Raw genomic sequence first — 25,626 nt, 5'->3', positions numbered from 1 at the left:
CACGAAACACTTGGCTTTCAAGGCATATTTTTTCTAGACATTACATTAATGTTTTCCTGTGTTTGTATATGGAAAAAACAATTACACAATACAATTTTTTTTTTCTCTGACTTCATAATGTTTAACTATTTATATTTTTGAGCATGACACCTCCCCTTTTACCATACTAAAGTGTCTTCTTTCCAATGATACCTAATTTGTGTTTGTAGCGTACTGGGGTCAAGAACTGATACCATTTAAAGTAAGGTAGGTGTAAATCCCCAAAAGTGAGTTTAAACAGGATATGGAGTAAGTCTGTTAATCTTGCCTATTACCAAAAATCATTTTTAAATACATTTACATTTGCATTTGGTCATTTAGCAGACTTGCAATTGCGAAGGCGATTCAACACGAAGAGCCAATACACACAAGAGTGCTAATTATGTGAAGTGCTAAATGCAGTTCTGCTTTGTTTACAGCGGTAACCCAGGAAACACTAAATCATTGCTGTTCATAATCGCCCACCTACTGGCACAGACGTGAATTTGTTTCGTTTCCATAATGTTAAACAAATGAGCACAGACAAAGCCCTTACTTTGTTTGTGTAACTTAATTAAGGGTTTGTTTTAACAATTCAGTTTATATTTTTATATTTTAATTTCACAAGGAAACATGCAGCAATATCCTAATAAACGGATACAATTTATTGTAAAATGTCTTCAGTCTCATAAGAAAATGTGGCTATTTAGAATTTTAATATTATATTTAGTTAGGTGGAGATCATGAATTATGTTGCCAGAGGTACGTATGTCTGCATATCCTCTTTAAAATAAACAGCTTTTCTTTTCTAGATTGCTTTTCAAACCACTTGGGTTTAGGGATGGGGGTGGGTTGGATTTAGAGATAGGGGTGGGTGGGTGGGTCAACAGAAAGCTGGCCTGGTCAGCTGAAGTGTATATTGCGCCCTCTAGTGGATTTATGCAATAAGAGGACGCGCAAGAGAAATTTGACATAATCAAAAAGCATACACAGCAGCCTCTGGTGGACTGGCAAAAACAAAAACTGAGCAGACATACCTCCAGTTACGTATTTTGCTGTCCCCAGAAATGTAGACCTGGGTACATATCCGTAATGAGCCAGGGTTGTATATGTTGCTATGTTTTATACACACACACACATACATACATATATATATATATATATATATATATATATATATATATATATATATATATATATATATATATATATATATATATATATATATTTTTTATAAATACATTTTTTAATTACAATTATTGTTAAATTTAAAGTAACAAAAAAGTCATTCTTTAATGTCATCCACCATGGTTTTGTGGCTAGTTTTAAGAGTATTATTGTGTGAGTATTATTGTTTAGGCACATTATTATATATGTATTCATTTGCCACTGGTATCACAAAAAAAAACACCTAAAAACATTACTAATTTCAGAGTGAATTACCATTTTAAAGAGGAAGCTGAATGTGGAATGGGTATATTATGAAAACCTACGACAATCTGCAATCCTCAGCATTCATTATGACTTCATTAAACTGCTTGTAAATCAAATATCGTTTTATGAACACCAAAAGCCTGATGCTTGTTGTCCATAGAGCAGAAAAAACCATTCAATGAAATGTAGTTATAAACAAAAACAAGAGACCAGAGCCTTGTGTTAAGCTTGAAATGGAGGTCTTACAAGATAAAAACAGACATTTACAAGATAAAAACAGACATTTTCCACTCTGGGGTCTGCAACTTAGTTTTCTAAGATATCTTACCATGTGATCCACGGTACCTCTTGTTCGCTTGTCCGGCAGCAAGGCAAAGAAAAAAAAGGACAAATACCAGCCAAAATAGTGAATTCACAGTATGCATGTATGAAAATGAACAGTGTGATTCACACAAGTAAGGAATGTAATTGCATTTAACATTAAAACACTGACAGGTAGACCTGGGCGATCTCAATGATTATTTTCCATATTGAACGATAACGATATATATTTCGATATAAGTTGTAAATAATTTGGTACATCTCTAATTTCAACACCCTTTTAGATTTCCATTGTTGCACATTTTTTGATGTGTGATTGGCTCTTAGATCAATATAGTATAAAAAAAGTCCAGAGCTTGTCATTGTTATTGGCATAAATTTTATCACAATGCGATATGATAGCGTTTATCGGCCCAGCCCTATTGGCAGGTTTACAAGTGATACTCCAGCACCAGTACAGGAATGTTTCCTACTTGTATGAATCAAATGAATCTTATATGGGTGTTTTTACTACTATAGGCAACTGTGTCCTTATGACAGAGTCTTTTTGGTTAATATCGTCTAAATACAGTACTCCTTTTTCAAATGTTCATAAAGCATGTCTAATATCCTCCACAAGATATAATGTGTTAATTATCATTCTGTGTTCAAAAATAATGACAATGACAAAAATATTTTGTCAGTTTTGGAATAAGAATACTCAACTTCTGTGTCTTTTCACAAGTATTTTTTAGCTTGTACAATTTAGCCATAATTAAGCTAGCATTATCATACTAAAAATAATGAAATGGTTTGTTTATTTTACTTTCTCTTTGGATAATTATGGTTTTAAACCTAATGATAATTTTAAAAAAATAAATAACCTTTTTTGTTTCAATTGGCAACATAAGTCATCAAAAAAGTAGCAAAATAAATTATAGCGCTGTAAAAAAACTTTTAATGTGACCAAAGTTCAAATCTCCTGGAACACAAATAAGTTCCCAAAGTTGCAAAAACCCCCATATGCAGTTTGGACAAACTAAGCAATTACTGAAATGTGAAAATGAGATCATAATATATTCAAAACAAGATTTATAAGGCTCCACAGTGCACAATGACAATCTACAGCCGCTTCTATATTTGGAGCTGTTTTTACATTTTACAGCAGCGCATCAACCCTGAGACTCAAACAAAGATAATGTTCAAGTACATGACCTGCAGTTAATTGCAGTTGAAATGTGAAGGAACATGCCAGAACAGCCTTCTCAAGGCTGGAGAGAATTGGGCTGAGACGATAAATAGCAGAAGGGGTGAAGATGTCCTTGTTTTCCTCCCCTAAATCTGTCGTCGCCTTAATTTACACAAATGCCTAATGAATTCTTATGAAGCGTGAAAAAAGGTGGTCTGATACCCAACTACACACGCACACACACATAAAAAAACGAAAGAGAATAGGACAGCTGGCAGATTGACAGGCAAAAAAAAAGACACTAAAGCTATAAAATATTCAGCGATTCAGGGACTGGGGAAACTTCAAGGCACACGTAGGAGTTTCTTTAGAAGGTATTGTTATACAAATAAGGCTGTGGAATATAGCTGAGGAAATATAAGGAAATATGCGCATTTGTAGATAATGCCTGGGAGACAAATATTTGCTTTGTTTTAGAATGGAAGGTTTAGTATGGATGCCGGATTAAGCATGCTGGCGTATAAGAGGAAGATGGAGGCAAACGGTGGGTGATCCACCGGCACACTGTGTGATTCCAGAACTGGCACCTGTGAACTGGAGGCCAGATTGACATGGGGGAACCTGAGGGTCTATTTAATGAATCAGTGCCAGTATGGCAAGCTGTTTCAACATTTATTTTACCATTTCACGAGTTCACACTTGCAATAGTTTCAGAATAAAGCGTATTTGGCGTGCTGTCCGGGAGAGGGCTCTGAGCTCGGGGAAGACACCCAAACTCCAGTTATTCCCTTATCAGGAAACAGAGAGGAATTGGGATTCGAGCGAAGTATCTAGCCCGGCCCAGAATGCTCCCCCCAGGATTGTAATGTTTAAGAGGTGAGGTAACGGGGTGGTGGAGGGATGCTAAAGTCGTAAGATGCTGCAGGTAAGACAGCTTTGGTATATATAGGGGTTTGGTCAAGAACTGATTGGATAATAGAATAATTGTCAATGACGTATTTGATACTGAAACTTCTGCGTGCTCCTCCCGAAATTTGTTTATAAAACATCACTTAGTCTAAATCTAATATGTGAGCCTGGACCACTTAATTTGCATGGTTATATTTGTAGGAATAGCCAACAATGCAGTAATGAGTTGACATGATCAATTTTATTTTACAATTTTAAGAAAAGATAATTTTTCATGAAGACATTTAGCAAATGTCCTACTGTAAATATATCAAAACAAAATTTCTGATTAGTAAAATGCATTGCTAAGAACTTAGTTAGGACTATTTAAAAAGGGATTTTCTGAAATATTTAAGTTTTTCTGAAACCTCAGATCCCAGATTTTTGTATAGCTGTATCTCGGCCAAAAAATTACTTAACAAACAATACACCAATAGAAAGCTTAAATAAACTGTGCCAGTATACATTTTCATGCTAGTACTTTTATATTTTTGATAGACTGCTAATATATTTCATTAACAGAAACATAATAATGTCTCATCATATGATAGTAAACTGCTTTTTTTATGTTATTATCAGACATTTTTTTGCTATTTCTGTGCAGAATATTGTAAAAAATCTGCGGATTCATGTGTAATGCAACTTGCAACTTAATATGTTGAATAAAAAAATTATAAATTTTTAACTTTTATTTAATGTTTCAATGCAAATCTTATTAGATTCATTTAATTGGTAAACAAATCAAATCTCTCCTATAATATATCTACCATATCTACTTAAAGACAGAAATTATTACTTTACAAACTGCATTGTAAGTAAATCATATGAACAATTACATAAGTCAATAATAATACTGAAAATGCGCAAATTTATAGATTATGCTATATTACAAGCTAAAAGAATGATAGCTCTTAGCTGGAAAAGGCCTGATCCACCATCTGTTGGAACTTGGATTAATGCCATGTCACAATGTATGGCCATGGAAAAAGTAACATTTTATTAAAAACAAAATGGATGTATATGAAGAAATATGGAAGCCGTTTAATTACTACATTGACAACAATAATATTGATCATTTATTACAAGAGGTCTAACTAAGTATAGTGTTTTTTTATTTATTTTTGTGTGTTTTGTTTTGTTGGATAATGTGACTTATGTGTAAAATACAGCAATGTATATATGGTTTTTGGTACCTAACAATATTTGTTTTGCAATAACATTGTCTCTTGTAAGAGAATTCTGTGTAATTCTATAGGGGAGAAGAGAGTGATGTTTTTTTTGTTGGGGTGGGAAATAATCGCAACCAAATGGAATTGTGTTTTCTTTTGTTACCCGTCTTGCATAATCAAAAACAATAAAACATTGTTAAAAAAATTATAATAATAATACTGAAAATAATATAAAACTGAATAATATAATGTTACATACATTTACACACAACTGAATAAATAGACAGTAGACTTTGTTCATAGAAAAAATAAAAAATTGATAAAAAAATCCACTGTGCATTTATAAAGGTGTGCTTTACACAGGTGAGTGGGCTTGACAAACCACCTGTAGAAACACTCTTCACTTAAAAACTCTCCCTTACTCTAGCACCTAATTCTCTGAGGACTAACAGTTTCTTTGTATAATCTATCATGCACACTTCCTGTGTGTACTCTTCGGGTTGATTTGCTAAATGTCTCCTCAATTGTAAGTTGCCTTGTACAAACGCATCTGCCAAATGACTAGTACAAAAACTAAGCATTAGCACACAATGGATACATCCATCTCTAAGTATCTAAAAACTAGTAGCATGAATTGTTAAAATGGCTTGCCATATCCCCGGTGTCAGACAGGAGGTTTATTTGCAGGCCTGCTCAATAATTGATGCTATATGAGGTATTATTCTTAATAAATATTACGAATAACGGAAGACAGCATTTGAAATCTGGTCGTGCCCTCGGACAGATGCAGCCCCAGAAAAAGGAAGAAGCGAATGGCGATGCAGGATTTTGCGTCTGTGACCTCATCGACACCTCATGCTGACAGCTGATGTGCCGCTCCTGATTTTAAGTGCTGTTTTCAGCCTGCCAGTTGTGTTGAGGTGAACTGCTGGCAGGTGTTAGTCGGTGAATAAAGGCACACAAGGCGTTCAGTCCTCACGGACTTGTTCTGCTTGTGCCCTGTCACTTGTTTTGCCAGGTAAGGAGGGGGGTGATGGGGACAGTCCAGTCCAGTGGTTTGGTCGCCCCCTGAGGCCCTGGAGGCAGAGGAAGGCTCTCAGGTCCTATTTAGAGAGGCGCCACATAAATGGATTGGAACAGAATCAGTGTCCCAGATTGATCCATATTCATTGTTAGTGTGTTTGGCATGTCTTCATGGAGAGAGCCTGCCGTGGCCTTCACTGCCTGTTTCTCACATCTAACCCCAGAGGCCGCGTGCTTACACGTTCAGAGTGCCATGTCCAAACAGGACAGTCTTCCGAGGAAGTAATGGGGACAGTTTAGCCCAAAAAATGAAGAAATATCATAATAGTCTTTTCCAAAGAAGTTGACAGTTGAACATCTCTATTAAGGATGAAGAGCGGCATGTGGTGCATTGTGTGCTACTGTACATTTAAAGATAGCGACTCTAAATGAAAAATAAAATGAACAAGATTATATCACTGTAATCTGTCATAAATAAATAAATAAATAAATAAATAAATAAATAAAAACGTAAAAATATACACACAAAAAATTTTACATTTCTAATTCCAACTATTATTTTATTGCTGGTAATTGTAACAGTTGTATTAATTGGTTCACTTAGGCATAGTTTTTCAGGTAGTTTTGCAGAAATGTTTGCAGAGTCTTGGAGATTTATCGGATATATAATATATTATATAATATATATATATATATATATATATATATTATATATATATATATATATATATATATATATATATATATATATTATACAACAGCTCTGTCTGTTTCTCGAATCTGATTGGCTGATAGCAATGCAATATTCTGGAATTTTAGAACTCCTATACAGCCTGCTCACCCTTCTGTATTACTCCACCCACATAGAGTGACAGCAGATTAAAGGTCTGCATTCCCATGTCTATTCCATGGGACCCGACCAGATTTCTTGCAGTGCGGGAATAAATTTCAAAATAAAATGTGGTTGCGATTAGTAACTCTGGTGTAGTTTGAACGGGAGCGGGCGGTCTAAGAATAGCGCTCCCAAGATGTGCTGTATGTGTGCGTGAGTGTGTGTGTGTGTGAATGAAAGAGAGAGAGCGTGCACATCTGCCGTGGTGCTATGTGTCACTTGTTATAGGCTGTCTGGACACTGAAGCATCCAGCTGGGTGTTTTTTGGAGGCATATTTAATCAATATACATTTTACATTCTTCCTTGCTATGTGTTCCTTCCTTGCTATATTGAGTGAATATGTTTGTAATCTGACTTTGAAAAAGTCAGTGCCTCACCAGCCACAAACCTCACCGCACGTCACGCGGCACTCAGAGCTGTCAACTGACATTTAGCCTACAATTCTTGCACAACCTACACTTTTATCTGTTATCTCTCTCTTTTGGTAGTGCCCAATTTAATGGGAGATTTTGGATACCAGATCTAAATTTAGAGGAACAGTCTGGTTGGGTAGAAAAGAGGCGGGTCGGGCAGCGGGTGAACAAAGAGGACAATATGGTGGGAGCAGTCAGGTGTGGAATAAATCCTGGCGGGAGCGGGATTAAAAACCGGAATTGGTCCTCGTGCGTGCATTTGAAATGCTGATTGGCTCACAGTAACAACCTTACAGGGCCAAGCTAGAGTTAACTTGTAGATAAAACCTTTTTATAAGTCTTTATAAGTCTTAAAATGTAAACAACTTAGAAATAAACATCACATAAATGTAAGTAAGTCATTTAATAAGAATATGTGAATAACTCTGACAAAAATGTCAGATAAAACCTTATAATTCTAAGGTGACGATTTGTTTTTTTTTATAAACAAACACATGAAGACATTCTTGTAACAACCTAGAAAATATGTCTTGAAAGCCAAGTGTCTCATGAGTTTATATTTCAAATTTGATGAAGATAGAATGCTAAATAAGAATTCTGCAAAAAGTTTTCTGAGACTTTATCTGTGTGCTTCTCAACCTCATTGTCAGGGGCACTTTCTAAAAAAATGACCTTCCCAAACTACAACAGCAAGAGTTGCTGATTAATTAATTGAAAATAAATAATTCTCAGTTCATGTATCTTTGGAAAGAGGACAATTTGGGCATTGCTATCCATCATCTAGAGCAGTGTTTCTCAACCACGTTCCTGGAGGACCACAAACACTGCATGTTTTGGATGTCTCCTTTGTCTGTCACACCCATTACGGGTCTTTACATCTCTGCTAATGAGCTGATGATCTGAATCAGGAGACACGAAAAACGTGCAGAGCTGGTGGTCTGCCAGGAACATGGTTGAGAAACACAGAAATAGAGTTTATAATGCTCAAAAACAAAAAAAAAAACAAAAAACAAAAAAAACGTTATAGATGCTTCCATTAACAGCTCTGAAAAAATTCATTCATTCATTCATTCATTTTCCTTCGACTTAGTCTCTTATTTAACTACTGATAACATGTCTTTACATTTCCTAAATATTATAATTTATTACCTTTATTTACAGAAAACAACATAGAGTAATATCACTGTAAAATCCTTATTTTCAGACTTTAAATTTTCTCGTGTTAATTTGCCATCAATCTGGCCTTAATAATAAAAGCATTTCCATAGCTAACATGGAGAATCAGATTACACTGGCAACCAAATAATAAAAGAAGAGCTCAGTATTGATGCTTTTGTTCATACTGTTGAATCATCAGTATTTTGTAGTAAATGTGTAGGCTGTGAAACGGACAATGGATGGGTGACTTGAGCCACTAGGGAAAGTCCTCCTGACAACATGCCTGATTCCACACAACCATCTGATTCCGCCACGGCATCTTCTCCAGTTTAATGAGGAGCCAGAAAACCCACAAACAGATAATGAGTCTTAGTTCCACACAACATTAGCCTCATGAAATCTGCATAAAGTACACACACCCGCTGGTTACTGCCGTCTTCCAGCGGTTTATTTCTGGAGAGCTTCTGAGGGGATTTTATTCCCTCATCATATTGTGATACAGAGTCATAAGCAAAGGCTTTAGGTGTTAAAATGTTTACGCTGCCAAGATGCAGCTTTTATTTTGGGTTTAAAGAACTCGACTGGTGCACACGGATCAGAAATAGAGTTTCAAATCGTCAGGATGAAGAAATCTACCCACTCAGAGGCTGGTCAAAAGGTCAAACGCTTTTTATGGGATCGTCTGGACATTTTTTGTGCTTTTCCTGGATGGAGACTTAGTAAGCAATCCCATTGCAAACTACTGTAGCTACTTCAAAAACTAGGATTTCAAAAAAAAAAGGGAAAGAAGGCAGAAGAAGCTTCTTGTGATTAAATAAGTTACAATTAGCAGATGGTTGATGAATATGAAAATTGAGTATAAGCAGTTGGAATCCAGATGGAAAGGTTACACTGAAAAAGGTTACTGAGGAAAGGTCAGTCGCTCCTGCTGAGAGTAGCAATCCACTTCGGTAGTGAATGCAGATGCTGGTGTTGGTGAGCAAACAAAATGCAGAAGAAAAAGCAATAAAATAACAAAAGCATAGTGTTAAAAGGATTTTTTTAAAACGTCATTGCCTGACAAAATATTAAACTGCATTTATATGAGAAATTTGAGTGGTGCTAGACTATATAGAGCTCATTTTCTTACTATACTCAAGGCTTGGGATGATTTTCGCACCACACATTTTATAACCAACATTTAACGTCTCGTAACCTGAACAAAGGGCCCCCAAAGTGAGTGTTACACATCAATACGCAAATCTCCAAAAGAAAATGTGTCATTTAAAAAAAAAAAATCCTACGGCTCTTTCTTATTTACTTTAATTCAAACCATTAAGGAAACTGGTTGACCAATGAGATTGCTGCTTTTGTTCATGTTCCTTGAGCTGCTGAAGTTACAGTAAATAGGATTCGATGGTGAGTTTCAGCTTATATTTCTTTCCTGCAAACTTTTAAGCAGATGTTTGTGTGCTGCAGTGAAGGAAGTCAAACAAAAATGGAAAAAACTTATGTGATAAACACACAAGGAAAAAGTGTGAAGGTGACTTCTGGGTAACACGCGAGTGTCACATGAGTAATCAAATACAGTGGTGTATTTCTGTTTTTCACTACTAACGTCAGGAAGTCATTTTGAAAAACACTTGGGTACAAATAAGTGGATAAAACATAAGTTAAAAAACACTTATGATAAATCTCGAAAATTGTTGCGCGTGACCATTAGCATATTTGTTTATTGTTAGAAGATGCTATGAAGTTGGAAATGTGTTGTGGGTTTTAGTGGATTACATTATGACACAGTCACTTTATCATAATTATCATGTTTACAAGCCCTTTTGCACTATATACTGTTTTACATTATACTGTATTTTAGCACTTTATACTGTTTTACATTATACTGTATTTTTGCACTATATACTGTTTTACATTATATTGTATTTTTGCACTATATACTGTTTTACATTATATTGTATTTTTGCACTATATACTGTTTTACATTATACTGTATTTTTGCACTATATACTGTTTTACATTATACTGTATTTTGCACTATATACTGTTTACATTAATATGTATTTTTGCACTAGATACTGTTTTACATTATATTGTATTTTTGCACTATAGACTGTTTTACATTATATTGTATTTTTTGCACTATATACTGTTTACATTATACTGTTATTTTTGCACTATATACTGTTTTACATTATTACTGTATTTTTGCACTATATATGTTTTAACATTATATGGTATTTTTGCACTATATACTGTTTTACATTATATTGTATTTTTTCACTATATACTGTTTTACATTATACTGTATTTTTGCAACTATATACTGTTTTACATTATATTGTATTTTTGCACTATATACTGTTTTACATTATACTGTATTTTTGCACTATATACTGTTTTACATTATATTGTATTTTTGCACTATATACTGTTTCACATTATACTGTATTTATGCACTATATACTGCTTCACATTATACTGTATTTTTGCACTATATACTGTTTTACATTATACTGTATTTTTGCACTATATACTGTTTTACATTATACTATATTTTTTGCACTATATACTGTTTTACATTATATTGTATTTTTGCACTATATACTGTTTTACATTATACTGTATTTTTGCACTATATACTGTTTTACATTATACTGTATTTTTGCACTATATACTGTTTTACATTATACTGTATTTTTGCACTATATACTGTTTTACATTATACTATATTTTTTGCACTATATACTGCTTTACATTATATTGTATTTTTGCACTATATACGGTTTTGCATTATACTGTATTTTTGCACTATATACTGTTTTACATTATATTGTATTTTTGCACTATATACTGTTTTGCATTATACTGTCATTTTGCACTATATACTGTTTTACATTATATTGTATTTTTGCACTATATACTGTTTTACATTATACTGTATTTTTGCACTATATACTGTTTTACATTATACTGTATTTTTGCACTATATACTGTTTTACATTATACTGTATTTTTGCACTATATACTGTTTTACATTATACTGTATTTTTGCACTATATACTGTTTTACATTATATTGTATTTTTGCACTATATACTGTTTTACATTATACTGTATTTTTGCACTATATACTGTTTTACATTATACTGTATTTTTGCACTATATACTGTTTTACATTATACTGTATTTTTGCACTATATACTGTTTTACATTATAATGTATTTTTGCACTATATACTGTTTTACATTATACTGTATTTTTGCAATATATACTGTTTTACATTATACTGTATTTTTGCACTATATACTGTTTTACATATACACAACTCTGGTTTGCACTCCTTGCCATATGCCCTTAAGTGTATTTGTATTGTTTACACATTTTTTATTTCTACTTATATTTTAGATGGCATTTTATGTATAATTATGTTTATTGTCTTTTTTTTTTTATTCTACTTTTTGTATTAATATTATCTGTTAGGCACCTAGGGTCTGAAAGTAATGCAATATCGATTCTCTGTATGTCCTGTACATGTGGTTAAATTGACAATAAAGCTGACTTTGACTTTGATTGCTATGCAGTCGGGTCAAAGAACCCATTAAAAAAAGTCTCTGCTCACTAGCACTTTTTATCAGGATGAATGGTTACCATAATGGTAATGTGAAATTTGAGATAGCATAGGTCTGAGATAGCATGTTTTCTGATAAACATGAGCACTACATGGTTTCTAAAGATTTCATCATGTCAAATTTAACACTTTTTAAGACCTTTTTAAGACCACAATGAATGAAATTTCAGAATTGCACATTACTAAGCGCTTAGAGTTTTTTCAAATGGCCCAGTTAAAACATTAAAAAAGATTAAAAACAAATGTTATTGTGAAGAAGATAATCAAGCCATATTGGTAAATAGAGGTAATAAAGAAACTTTTGTTAAAACTTTTATTGAGATGGAATGGTTAATTGGATATGTGTTGGCCCGATTGGGTAGCTTTACACGGACATAGTAAAATTAAGACCTACAACACAATATTTTAGTGAATTTAATACTTTTTAAGGCCTAAAATTTAGTTCTTGAAATTTAAGACATTTTAAGACTTCAAGAACCAGCAGATATCCTGCACAAGCTTCAATTTTGTAGCACTGTATGAGAAACTATACCATACTTGTACATTACTGAACTGTATACTGCTGAAAATGCATCTGGAGGTCAAAACTTTGCCACAACTGTATATATGCAGTATACTAAGAATATTCACTTTTATTATTATGAATGCGAGTAAGCGAAATACTCGGTATGGCAAAATAAATCCTAATAAATAGTGATAAAAATGGTAACACTAAAATAATGGTCTATTAATGTTAGTTAATTAATTTACTATCATGAACAAATAATTAGTAATACATTTATTATAGCCTTGTTAACATTAGGTAACGTTATTTAAGCTAAATATCATTAGTTCATGTTAACTCATTAACTAAAGTGCATTAACTAATGTTAACAAGCACAACTTTGGATTTTAATAATGCATTAGTTAAAGTTGAACTATGATTAATAAATGCTTTATAAGAGTATTCATACTTAATGTGAGTAAATATATTACCTAACATTTATTAATGCACGATTATTCTAAAGTGTTACCATAAAAACAGACAATTACTAATTGTGTAAAGTCACTGCAGCTGCTGTTAGTAGCTCCGGTTCCCATAGAAACAGTCAGAGATGAGCTACACATGTGCATTGGCTTTATTAATGTGAAATATACAATTTTAAATCAAATCCGAGCATAAGGAACAACATTTACTGGAAATGTCAGATGTTGTTGCTGATTTAAATCATGTCATTTAAATGTGATTTTGGCGAGCAGATTTCTACATGAGATTTCAGTATTTCCCTATTTATGTAGATAAGATCTTGCTTGATTGAAATAGGTGTATGGGAGTGTTGCAAATAAGGCCGCGGAGTGAAATGACTTTCCTTGTGTTCAAAACTGTTTGGCCTGCTGGTGGAAAAGCCCTTTAAAGTAGCTACACGTAAGACTGTTCAAGGATATATATGTATTTATGTATGTGCATATACATTTTTAATTGCCAATTAGTGAACAGCTTGTAACAAACTTTAAAAAACAAGACCTTCTCCAATTTTCCTAGGTTGTCTATTTTTATGCTGAGGACACGGGGAATTTTTTGCTAGCAAAATCAAAAGGATGTGATGTTTTGTGCTCTTCTGAAAGCCTTGTTTCTGTTATATGACATGACAACAAAAGCTTAAAGAGATAGTTCACCCAAAAATGAAAATTACCTCACCGTTTTAAAGTCCTTGTGAATTTAAAATAAAGTTTTTTGGATGCTAGTATCAGTATGTTAGTCTTAAGGATATCTATAAGCTAATCTTCTCCAAAACAGTGACAAAATATAAAGATCGAAACATCCAAAGCTTGCAGTTTTTCACTTCCACCTAAATGGGCCAACATCTTTTTTGACATCACCTCATACTTGCTTACAATTCCTCATTAAATCTTCTGACCAATAACATGCTCTATAAACACTACCTGACCAAAGTGTCAGAGAGGATGGCAACATCAGCAGCCTGAGGCATCAAGACATTGGTGCTGCCCATTCGATTACAAACTACAGAAGAGGGTGAATTCTTTAGCAGGATTGCATTCCATCTCATACTTTAGCCTCCACATCAAAGTTCCTGAAAGCAAAGAAGGTCAAGGTGCTCCAGGATTGGCCAGCCCAGTCACCAGACATGAACATTATTGAGCATGTCTGGGATAAAATGGAGGAGGAATGAAGCTGAATCCATAGAATCTTGATGAACTCTGGGAGTCCTGCATAAACGCTTTCTTTGCCATTCCAGATGACTTTATTATTAAGTTATTTGAGTTATTGCAGAGATGTATGGATGCAGTCCAATCAATATTAATTCTTTTTCCACTGCATCATGACTTTATATTCTTTTCTGTACATTATTTCTGTTAAGTGACAAGACTTTTGTCTGAGCAAAGTCAGACCTTACTGTCCTACATTAAATATTACAAATCAAGGCATGAACCTATTTTATTTTGGTAAAATAAGTGTAATCTAGAGGCCTTTGCCTTTCATACAAGCCACTTCTGATACCAAATGATCAACTAGAAGTCAAGTTATTATTTGTTGTTCCTAAAACATGGATAGGCGACAAGAATTTTGTCAGATAGTGTAGTATCTGACATGCTCCATCCTCTTCAAGACAATTCTATTATTCTTTTTATTTGATGTGCTTGAGCTCAACCACTTTTACTGGCAGATCAGTGATAAAAAGGAAACACTATTGGCTGTTTTGTTAAGTCTGCATGTTACAGTTGAGATTACGTCAAAAAGTGATTAAAAATGGACATTTCAAGCGTTTCATGACACCTTTAAACCGTTATGAGTTTCTTATATTCTGTTGAACACAACTGAATACATTTTGAAGAATGCTGGCTGATGGAACCCATTGATTCCATTATAATTTATAAGGTCAATGAGTGTTACCTACCAGCATTCTTCAAAATAATTTGTTTCGTGTTCAACAGAAGAAAGAAATAGGTTTGAACCAGTGAAGGGAGAATAAATGATCACAGAGCTTTCATTTTAGGCTGAACTATCCCTTTAATCAATGCTCAGGATGATGCCAAAATAGTCATGCCATCAGAAATTTAGACAAAAACTCCAGAAGATAATGCTAAATCCATAGAAACTAGGATTTCCAAGTAAATACGATCTTTCTTTCTGTCACTGCAGTAATAGCAGTGTTGTAGACTGTATAATTAGCACAATTACTGAAACATTATAGTAAAAGTTATCATTATAGCTGTCATCCAAGATCTCAATGATCTTTCTGTCTGTGTTATTTCTTTTCCCGTCAGCCGATAGTTATAAACCTGACAGCTTAGAAAAGAAGAAGAATACCTCACCTCAACAAGCTCCATGATTTGAGGCATCATTTATAACTACAACAGAACCGGTGTGAAACGAGTAACAAGACAAGTTGAACGCTTAGAGTTAGAGGTTTTCGAGAGCGAATGTATATTTCGCTCTGGCTTACTGTACGTCCTCACACTTCAAGCTGGCGGGTGAAAAATGAAGCGCTACGTGCATCTGGAAGGTGACACGCATCCATCAGTGCACCGCATTAGTCAGCCTAATGCTCGCTATGATGGCAAGCCAAGTCACTTACATGACCTCCAGACGAGCCTCCTTGGATTCGTTGCCGGCCTCAGAGATGACATCACATGTATAGTTGCCGATGTCCCCAGACCAGGTTTGACTGATGTGCAGGGAGCCCTCCTGCAGGCTGATACGCCCCCCTCTGGAGTGGCTCACTAACTCCTCATCCTTTTTCCACACGTACCTGCCAAGCGAAGGAGACGGAAGAGAACTCTATCACAGTCAAACTGACACAGGGGGAGTGCAGAACACAGCGCTGCCTCATTACGCCCATATCCAGCATATTAGCTTGGAATTAACTGTACAGCACTGCGGATTGAGCTTTGAATCAACTTCAAGGCCCGCGGGCTGACATGTTGGATTAACATTACAATCAAAGCGCGTGTGGAGCTGTGGGCTCTGATGTGGATTTTGTCATTGAATGAAAGTAATAAAAATAAATAAGGCAATTCCAACTTGTCTCAAAATTCTGATTATTTCTCTTTATTCTAAATTTATTTCATTTATTTTGAATCCACATTCTGAAATTCTGATGAGATGTGAATTCGTCCTTTTTTATCAGACACGTTTATTTTTTACGATAATTGAAATATTTTTGACCAGTAATTTTCATTAATTTAGACATTACACTCAAAATGTTTCACAATGTCTTACAATTCTGCATTTTTCCTTATAAAATATACAAATTTGGAGTTTGTTTCACATTTCTGACTTTTACCAACTGAATTCTGAGCTTACATCTCACCATTTTGTCATCTTTCATCTGAATTCTGAGTTTATGGCTTATAATTTTGCTTTTTCTGTACTAACATCACAGTACAAATTCTGCCCTTTTACTCTAAATTCTGAACATTTCAGCTTTTCTGTCATGAACTCTTGGTATTTAGTATGGTAATAAATATTTATATGGCAATGTTGATGTATTTGGTCTTGGCGGAATAGATCTGCTACGCTGCTGCTGCTGTTGCTTTGTTTATTGTGGCAGAGCAAGTACTGAGACCTGCTATTGCCAGTATACACACGGACATGCCGTTTGAGAATATAACACGCTGCTGCAGCAAAGATAATATATATGTAACCCCCCATAGCAAATCTAAACACAGGTGAAGCTGGGGTGGAGGAGGGTCTCAGAACACTCACAGCTGCTTAACAGCGTAAATCGAAGCAGAGCATTTAAACTGATGAGGAGCAAGCTCAGTGGCTGCCGAGGTGGCCGCAATCATGTAGTTAATGACGCAGGAGCAGGTTAGGTGACCTATCAGCCTGCATGAGTTTCACGGCAGAAATTTCACTTTCTTCTGGATTTTCAGTTTTTTTATCTTACAATCTTGCCTTTTTGAATTTTGAACTGTGCAAATTTTTTCTTTAGATCAACTTGAAGGTCTGTGAGATGATACATTAATTTAACGTTACAATCAAAGTTGTAAATTGTTATTGTGATGGAATAAAACTAAATAAAAAATATAAAAGTTAATTACGACTAATCTGACTTTATTTCTAGTCATCCTAGTTTGATATTTTATCATTTTGAGTCTACATACTGCAATTCTAATAAAATTTGAATTCATATTTTTTCCTCATATTTTCAAGATTATTTTTCCCAATCAACTCACATTTTACACAATTAATTTGTATTAATTTACTCATTTGTGACTAAAAAATTGTTTTACAAAGTCTCACATTTCTGCCATTTTTATCTCTGAATATTAAATTTCACCATTCAGATTATTTTCATCTGAATTCATACTTCATGCCATATTTTTCTGCTTTTTTTCTCTGATTTTATCATTTTTTGTTACATTCTAGAATTCAGATTTTTTTTTAATTCTGCCTTTATTCACCTTATTCTCCGCCTACGAGTGGGCGCAGCCATTTTAATAATTTTGGCTCGAGACTTCCTGTCTCATTCACTTCCATTCATTTTTAGAAGTTAAAAAAAGCTTGTTTTGCTGCTTGGTGTTGCAAACTGATATTTTCTTATTATATTATTCTGTATAGTCATGCAAACACTTGTTTGTAGAGTAAGTAGTTTGAAAGTTTTCTGCTGTTTATTATTCCTAGTCATTTCTCCCATAGGCAGCTGAATCGGAAGTTCTAAAACAATCGCAAAAACGAGCGCAATTTCGCATTGAAGAATAAGGTCAATACTATAATAATTTATTCACTTTAAATTCCGAGTTTACATAGTATATAGTTCTGCTTTTTCATTAAAATTTGGAGTTTCATATCTCCCAATTCTGCTATTTTGAGCTCATGTACTAGAATTTCAGTTTTTTTATTTGCTCACATCACATCACAAATCCTGCCTTTTTACTCTAAACTCTGAACATTTCAGCTTTTTCAACTGGATTTTGAATGTATTTATCTTAAAGTCTGCAAATTTTCCACAGAATTTTGAGCTCTGCAAGTTTTTCTTTGCATCAACTTAAGGCCTGCGAGATGAAACATTAAATTAATGTTACAATCAAAGTTGTAAGTTGCTTTTGTGATGAAATAAAACCAAATAAAAATAGAAAAGGGATTCTCAGGGAATTATTTTTCACTATTCTTTTTCATTAATTTACTCATTCGTGACTAAACTGAAAATAGTTTTACAAAGTCTCAAAGTTCTGCATTTTTTATCTCTGAATTTTGAGTTTATGTTTCACAATTCAGATCATTTTGCTGTGAATATTTCAGCTTTTTTCTCAGAATTATTATTTTTTTTGTTTACATTCTGGAATTAAGATTTCAGAAAATTCTGCCTTATACTTTAAATTCTGAGGTTAAAGTCAAAAAATGTTTTAACTTCAAATTCTGAGTTTACATATTATATATTTCGTCTTTTTCCTCTAAATTTTGGGTTTCATATTTCACAAATCAGAACTTTTTGAGTTTTGCAAGTTTCCTCAGAATTTTGAGTATGTCTTTGAATCAGTTTCGAGGTCTGTAAACTAACATGCTGAATAAACATTACAATTTTGGCACATGTGGATCTGTTGGCTCTGAGGTGGAGACGGGACTCCTTGTTTGTAGTCACCTACCTGACCCCTACACGCGGATCGTGAGTTGCGCCACACTCCAAAATGGCTGTGGTCCCTTTGATGACACGTCTGTCTGTGGGTGGGCTGGATATGGATGTGCGACCTTAGAGAAAACACAACAGCGTTAATTCTGCACGAGTTCAACATTTCCAAGAAGCAAGCGGCTACGCTTCAGTGTCTCGCAGCCTCTTCACACGTCAACAGCCGAATGCATTTCCCTCCCACTGAGACAATGCCAGGACTTTACATGCGCTGATCAGCGTGTAATAACAAGTCTGGATGCTGCAGATATCACCTCGCGAGGCTGCGCTGAGAAACTGCTTTTCATAGAGCATTTTATCACGTTCTGCTCTAAGTTATTTATTTATTTAAGCAAAGGAAGGTTTGCTGTTTTGCCTTTTGGCCAGTTCAGAATCAAACATTTTTGCACTAGTGGTGGTTTTGTTGACAGTCACGTTATTTTTCATGATAATACAGTATGTTTGAACTGATTATTATTACTTTGTCAAATCATATTAATATTAACACCTGGCAAGTATATTTGCATGAAAATTTGAGTGGTCTTGCTTGCTTAAGCAAAACATATTGCCTAATGCTAAATTGATATTGATGGTTCTAAGTGTTTTTAATGCATTTCTTTGAAGTTGCCATGGCTTTAAATTCACAAATTCCCTTCAAAAAGTGTATAAAGTATGTTTATAGTATAGTTATAGTTTACATTCAAATTATGTTTGCTGTTTGTTCAAACTACTTATTTAATATGAGCTGAAACAACACAATTCTTGAGTTTTGGGGGGAGGAAACACTTGTTTTATGATCAATCAACTTAAATTTGAAAATGCTAACAAGTCAACTTAATTCCTTCATGTTGTCCCAACACAAATTGATTGTGTGGAACCCAGCATTTTTTTTTACAGTGTGGGTTTAGTTTAATTAACTCTAATGTGATTGCTCTGTTATAGTGCAGTTAATTTGAATAAGAGTACCCATTGCCCTCCAAATCTTGGTGTGACCACATTGAAATGCATACAAACACATTGAAATGCATAAATAAATAAATAAATGAATTGCAGTTAATGTGATGTGTCTGATCAAACTGACTTCCTTTTTTGTAGTATGTTTGTAGTATTGGCAAACAGTGACAATTTAAAGTGTATTATACCCTATACATATATACTATGTATTTTGACTTCGACTTCCAACCCAGGCTCATTTTGATTACGTACCCCTCTATACATTCCTGGAGAGTGTCAAATACATCCCAGGAGGTACGGTTTTTATTGTAGTTTTTTGTTTTCGAATATCCACCAGAGGCCACTGTGTACGCTTTTTGAGATCTCAAATTTCTCTTGCGAGTGCCATTTGCACCTCCTTCTTCTCATGTAAATCTACCAGAGGCCACTGTCGACTGACTGACTGACTGAATTGGTTTTCAATTCAACCATCAACCATCAACCATCAGTGTTGTCAAAAGCAATCCAGAAAAAAAAATAATAATTGCGTCAGCCTGATTTTTAACACATTTTCAAATTTTACCGCATTTACCCTGTAATTTACTTGTTTGTTTATTTTTTGGCTTTTGTTTTTGTCTAACCTGCTTTTTAGAACCTTTCTTCGCCAAGACTTGAACGGCTTGATGATCCCCTGGACAAACTGGTAACAGTGGAAAAGCCGTCCATACGGAAGTAAGCAGTCAGCTGGTAAGCGGCAAAAGGAACGGCTTCATACTGCTCTGTAGTGTTCGTTTTAAAGACGAAATGCAGCCATACGTTTCTTTGGCAACAATTCACGATCTTCAGAAAAGTATATAGGGCTATATTTTCAGAATGAGCCTATGTTTTCAACTTCTTATCTCCCAACTTCTCCTAATTCTAGGTTTATGTCTCATAATTCTGGTTTTAACATCTTAGAATTCATATTTTATTCCCTCTGCATTCTGTGTTTATAACTTGTTTATATATCTTGAAATTTGAATTGTCTCAATTTTTTTCATTTACTTCAAATAACTTTCTGCCTCAACTGTTTATGTCTCAAAATTCTGATCATTTTCCCCCCTGAATATTGATTTTATCATAATTCTAACTTTTTCTATTCGAATTTTGAGAATTTCCTGACAGAGCTGAAAATGAGAAACATAGGCTAAGAACTGCAATAAAAAAGCCATAATTTCCAGATCAAACTAGATTGTCATGTCATCTTTCCTCAGTCAAGTCAGTGTAAAAGCAGATTGTGTCTTGTAAATATTGTTAGCAGATGTGTTTTCTCTTACTCCAGACAGTGAGGGAGGCACTGGCATTGATCGCTCCTTCAGAGTTAGCGGCGTAGCAGGTGTAATTCCCCGTGTCCTGCAGCACCACCGGTTGAATCTGCAAACCGCCAGACTCCAGTAGGGTGAAACGTGGAATCTGCACTGAACCGCTGGCCAGGATCTGAGTATCTGTTTTGCATACACAAACAAACAAACAAACACACAGACACACACACACACAGCTAAATCTAGCCTCTGCTTCCATATAAAGAATTAATGCAACATCACTATGCATGGTGTCGGAGTTTGGGATGATTTTATTACAAAGCTTAAAGGTTTCCCAGAGGAAAATCCTCTCTACCTTGTTAGGGGACGCTATTATATATGCAGCTTCATAATTGGGAATGCTATGGAAACGACTTCATGAATATAGCCAAAAAACATTTGTAGAATATAATGGAAGTTTTTTTGTTACTCTTGCATGAAATTATCTTCTGTGCTGCCAATCGGCTGCAACAAAGACATCTTAATGGCTTTCTGTGAAGCACAAAACACACAGCCTCATACATCAATGTATGCCTCTGCCGCAGTAACAAAGCTGGCTATTATAAGTAAAATATAGCACTAGTAAATGCAGGAAAACAGCAGGGATGAGATGCACCCGTGCTAATACTGACATTGCATTTGCACATTGATTCTAATGATGGGGACTACATTGATGATGACAGCATGGCTGAAAAGTATGGGTGCATGTAATGTTTACGTATATATTTTGTTCAGTATAACAATGCATTGATCAAAATGCACTTTTAAAAGTTTACATAAGTTACAGAACATTATATACAGTATAGAATATAATGTACAGAACATCACATTTGTGTGTGTTATCATTTTTCTTTTTTTAGAGATGCTAGAGCTACTAGGCACTGTTAACATAATTTTAAAAGTTTGAACCAAAGTTTTGGATCATTAAGATTATTATTATGATTATTACGATGATGATACTTACTATTATAATGATGTTATAGAAGTTTATCATTTGTTTATCCACCTTTTTTGTTTGTTTAAAATAAATTAAAAGATCAGCAAGAGTGCATTAAATAGATCAAAACGTAACATACAAAAAATACAATTTCCAAACAATAAAAATAACTTGTAGTCTAATGAATCATTAAGCTGCCTAGCAGGCACACGACAACATAAAACGTTAATATTAGATTAGATTTAGGTCTTGATGTCAGGTGACCAAACTTCAATGTCTAGCCAGCGTCTAAGGACAATGTTATATTGACATCCAGTAACGACATCAAATGATGTTGACATTTGGTTGATTTTAGGTTGTGCTGGAAAGTGACCAAAATCCAACATTGAGCCAACATCTTAAACCAACGTCATATTGATGTCAAATACAGACATTTATTTGTCAGGTATGACAACCAAAATTCAATGTCTGATAGACGTCATATTGGTAACGTCCACACAATGTCAAGCTGTAACATCATTAGACATTAGTGTTTGATTGATTTTAGATTGTACGTTGAACATTGACGTTGGCCTAACGCTGGGTTCTGACGTCAACCCGATTTTCATTTCCAAACAAAATGCAACGTCCCCTGACGGTGGAGTACAACGTCAATCTGATGTCATGTTGATGCCCTGTGCCTGCTAGGTGCTTTTAATATTACTATGAATGGCATCCATTAAATAGCTTTGTTACATAAACCCCATTTTGTCTGAGGTGCCATATAGCTTCCATTAAAATCAAACTACATAAGACAATCTAGGATTAAACCTATGATTTTACTTAAAATGTACTGTTTGTGCCTATCCCCAATTACTAGAATAAGCTAATCACTAAACTTTAAACAAATAAAATATCCCAAATCACATTAAAACCTAATAAAAAGCATATACTTCTGAAATTATGTTTTGTTAGCTTCAGGTTTTGAAGCGGCAAATAATCTCATGTGTCAAAACAGCGACAACAGAAGTGAAAACACACTGACACAGTGTTGGAAGCTGTTAAAGCCTATCCGATCCCATAAATCAGTGGCAAGTAAATAGAAATAGTGTTTTGGTATGATGTGTAAATATACCCAAGCAATAGGCCTAATGCTGGCAGAGACCATCCTAGTATCTCTGGGCCCCTAAGCAAAGTTGACAGTAATGCTCTACTCCGTAAGTACTGAATGCTGGTTATAAAACAGGAACTAGACAAGTATTCAATCAGTTGGAGCATTAACATTCAAGAAACTGTGATGAACAGATATCTGTACTGTTGTACATGTAGTTTCCTTCACCCTGTGATAATGCACATTTTAAAGTATTTCATGAGAAAAAGAAGTGATGGACAAGCCAAATTATGAAAATTCTTACAGTACTTGAGGTGGTTTGGGTTAATGCGAATAATAGCAGATGGAAAAACATTTACCAACTAAACTCTAATGTAAAGAGCATTACACCCATGCGACTAATCAGCTGTCTCCATTATGCTTGTTGATTGTTGGTTACTAGGTTACCAATACTACAGTTAGCTGCTCTAACAACACACCTAATTACCATAAGATTTTTTTTCTATTTCTTTCACTTGAAGTTAGGATAGAAACACCTACTGTGTCGGACACAATGATCATGTTTCAAGCCTACTCAGGGTTTCTACAGGTTTCCTAAAGTCAAATTGAAGACTTTTAAGACATTTTTAAGATCATTTTAAGACCATAATGAATGAAATTTCAGACTTGCACAAGGCTAAACGCTAAAGATTTTTTAATTGGTCAAGATAAAACCTTTTAAAAAGCATTAAAAACCAATGTTATTGTAAAAAGATAATTAAACCATATTGATATAAAAGTCGAGTTAATTAATAACGTTTTATAAAACTTTTATAGAAATATATTGGTAGTGATTGAATGGGTGTTGGCCCAATTGGGTATAGCTTTACATAGACATAAGAAAATTCAGACCTGTTTGAAAATGATTTAAGACCTACAACAAAATATTTCAGTAGATTTAAGACTTTTTAAGGCCTAAAATCGTTTTTTGAAATGTAAGATATTTTAAGACTTTAAGACACTGCGGACACCCTGCTACTGTTTAATAGGCAACGGGCTGATTATTCTGCTTGAATTCTAATGCTAGAACTATTCCTAAAAATGAAATGCAAAACCAATTCTAACACGAAGCTTCACATCGCACCGGCATTACCTCTCCTCCAGACGATGGCAGGTTTGGGGGCTCCAGAAACGCGACAGGTGAATGCGGCCACTGCTCCGTCTGTGACAGTGATGTCGAGCGGCGGCGCGGTGAAGGCTGGAGCCATGCCTGCACAACACACAGACACATTTTAATCAGGACAAAAATACGCCACATGCGTTCAGTGTCCCCTCACTCACGCTTAATGCAGTCCACCCACAATCCCCCTCAGGAACATGCAAATCATTACAAGAGGCCAAACAACAGCCAGCAAATTGTATTAAAACAGTGTTATGCCCATCAAAACACTACTGATGCTTTTTATTGTGATCCGGGACATGTCTGCAAATTTGTAGAGAGTAAACAATAGGCATGAATCTAATTATGTAGTTCTGACATGGTGTCCAATGCAGCATAGCAGAGCTGCTGGGTCATTTTTTAATAGGCAGAGATGTGTAAATGAACAGGTATTTCTATTTGGAAAAGTGAAGCATGCTGTTGTTTGAGAGCAAAAGATCGGACTATTTGGATGCAAATGTGACAATCATTTGAAACTGTCAAGACAGGAATATATTACATCACATGGATGTTGTCAAACTAAAAGTCTTATAATACCATTTGAGCCCTTTTTATTGTGGTATATACTGTACACTCACCGGACACTTTATTAGGTACACCTTACTTGTACTGTGTTGGACCCCTTTTGCCTACAGCCTTAATCCATTGTGGCACATATTCAATAAGGTACTTATATTCCTCAGAGATTTTGGTCCATATTAACATGATAGCATCACAGTTGCAGATTTGTCGGCTGCACATCCATGATGCGAATCTCCCATTCCACCACATCCCAAAAGTGCTCTATTGGATTGAGTTCTGGTGACTGTGGAGGCCATTTGAGTACAGTGAATTCAATGTCATGTTCAAGAAACCAGTCTGAGATGATTCACGCTTTATCACATGGTGCTTTATCCTGCTGGAAGTAGCAATCTGAGGATGGGTACACTGTGGTCATAAAAGGATGGACATGTAACAATACTCAGGTGGGCTGTGGTGTTGATACGATGCTCAATTGGTAATAATGGGACCAAAGTGTGCCAAGAAAATATCCCCCACACCATTACACCACCACCACCAGCCAGAACTGTTGATACAAGGCAGGATGGATCCATGCTTTCATGTTGTTGACACCAAATTCTGACCCTATCATCCGAATGTTGCAGCAGAATTCAAGACTTATCAGATCAGGCAACGTTTTCCAATCTTCTATTGTCCATTTTTGGAGAGCCTGTGTGAACCGTAGCCTCAGTTTCCTGTTCTTAGCTGACAGGAATGACACCCGGTGTGGTCTTCTGCTGCTGTAGCCCATCTGCCTCAAGGTTGGACATGTTGTACATTCAGAGATGCACTTCTGCATACCTCGGTTGTA

General features: G+C 34.9%; 1 protein-coding gene across 1 annotated transcript in view; it reads right to left on the bottom strand.

Annotated features, from left to right (window-relative positions):
* The window catches only part of sdk1a (sidekick cell adhesion molecule 1a), a 637,737-nt gene that overhangs the window by 191,912 nt on the left and 420,199 nt on the right, over positions 1 to 25,626 (bottom strand). Inside the window, exons 10-13 of the mRNA XM_056453953.1 lie at positions 24,210 to 24,326; positions 21,027 to 21,194; positions 18,758 to 18,860; positions 15,745 to 15,918 (exon numbers count right to left, since the gene is read on the bottom strand). Coding sequence (XP_056309928.1) covers positions 15,745 to 15,918; positions 18,758 to 18,860; positions 21,027 to 21,194; positions 24,210 to 24,326 — 562 coding nt within the window. The remainder of the gene's footprint in view (positions 1 to 15,744; positions 15,919 to 18,757; positions 18,861 to 21,026; positions 21,195 to 24,209; positions 24,327 to 25,626) is intronic.

The sequence above is a fragment of the Danio aesculapii genome, chromosome 3 (assembly GCF_903798145.1).
Source record: "Danio aesculapii chromosome 3, fDanAes4.1, whole genome shotgun sequence".
In the NCBI taxonomy this organism is placed as follows: Eukaryota; Metazoa; Chordata; class Actinopteri; order Cypriniformes; family Danionidae; genus Danio; species Danio aesculapii.
Note: the sequence above shows the minus strand (reverse complement) of the source record. Positions and strands in the feature narration are given on the sequence as shown.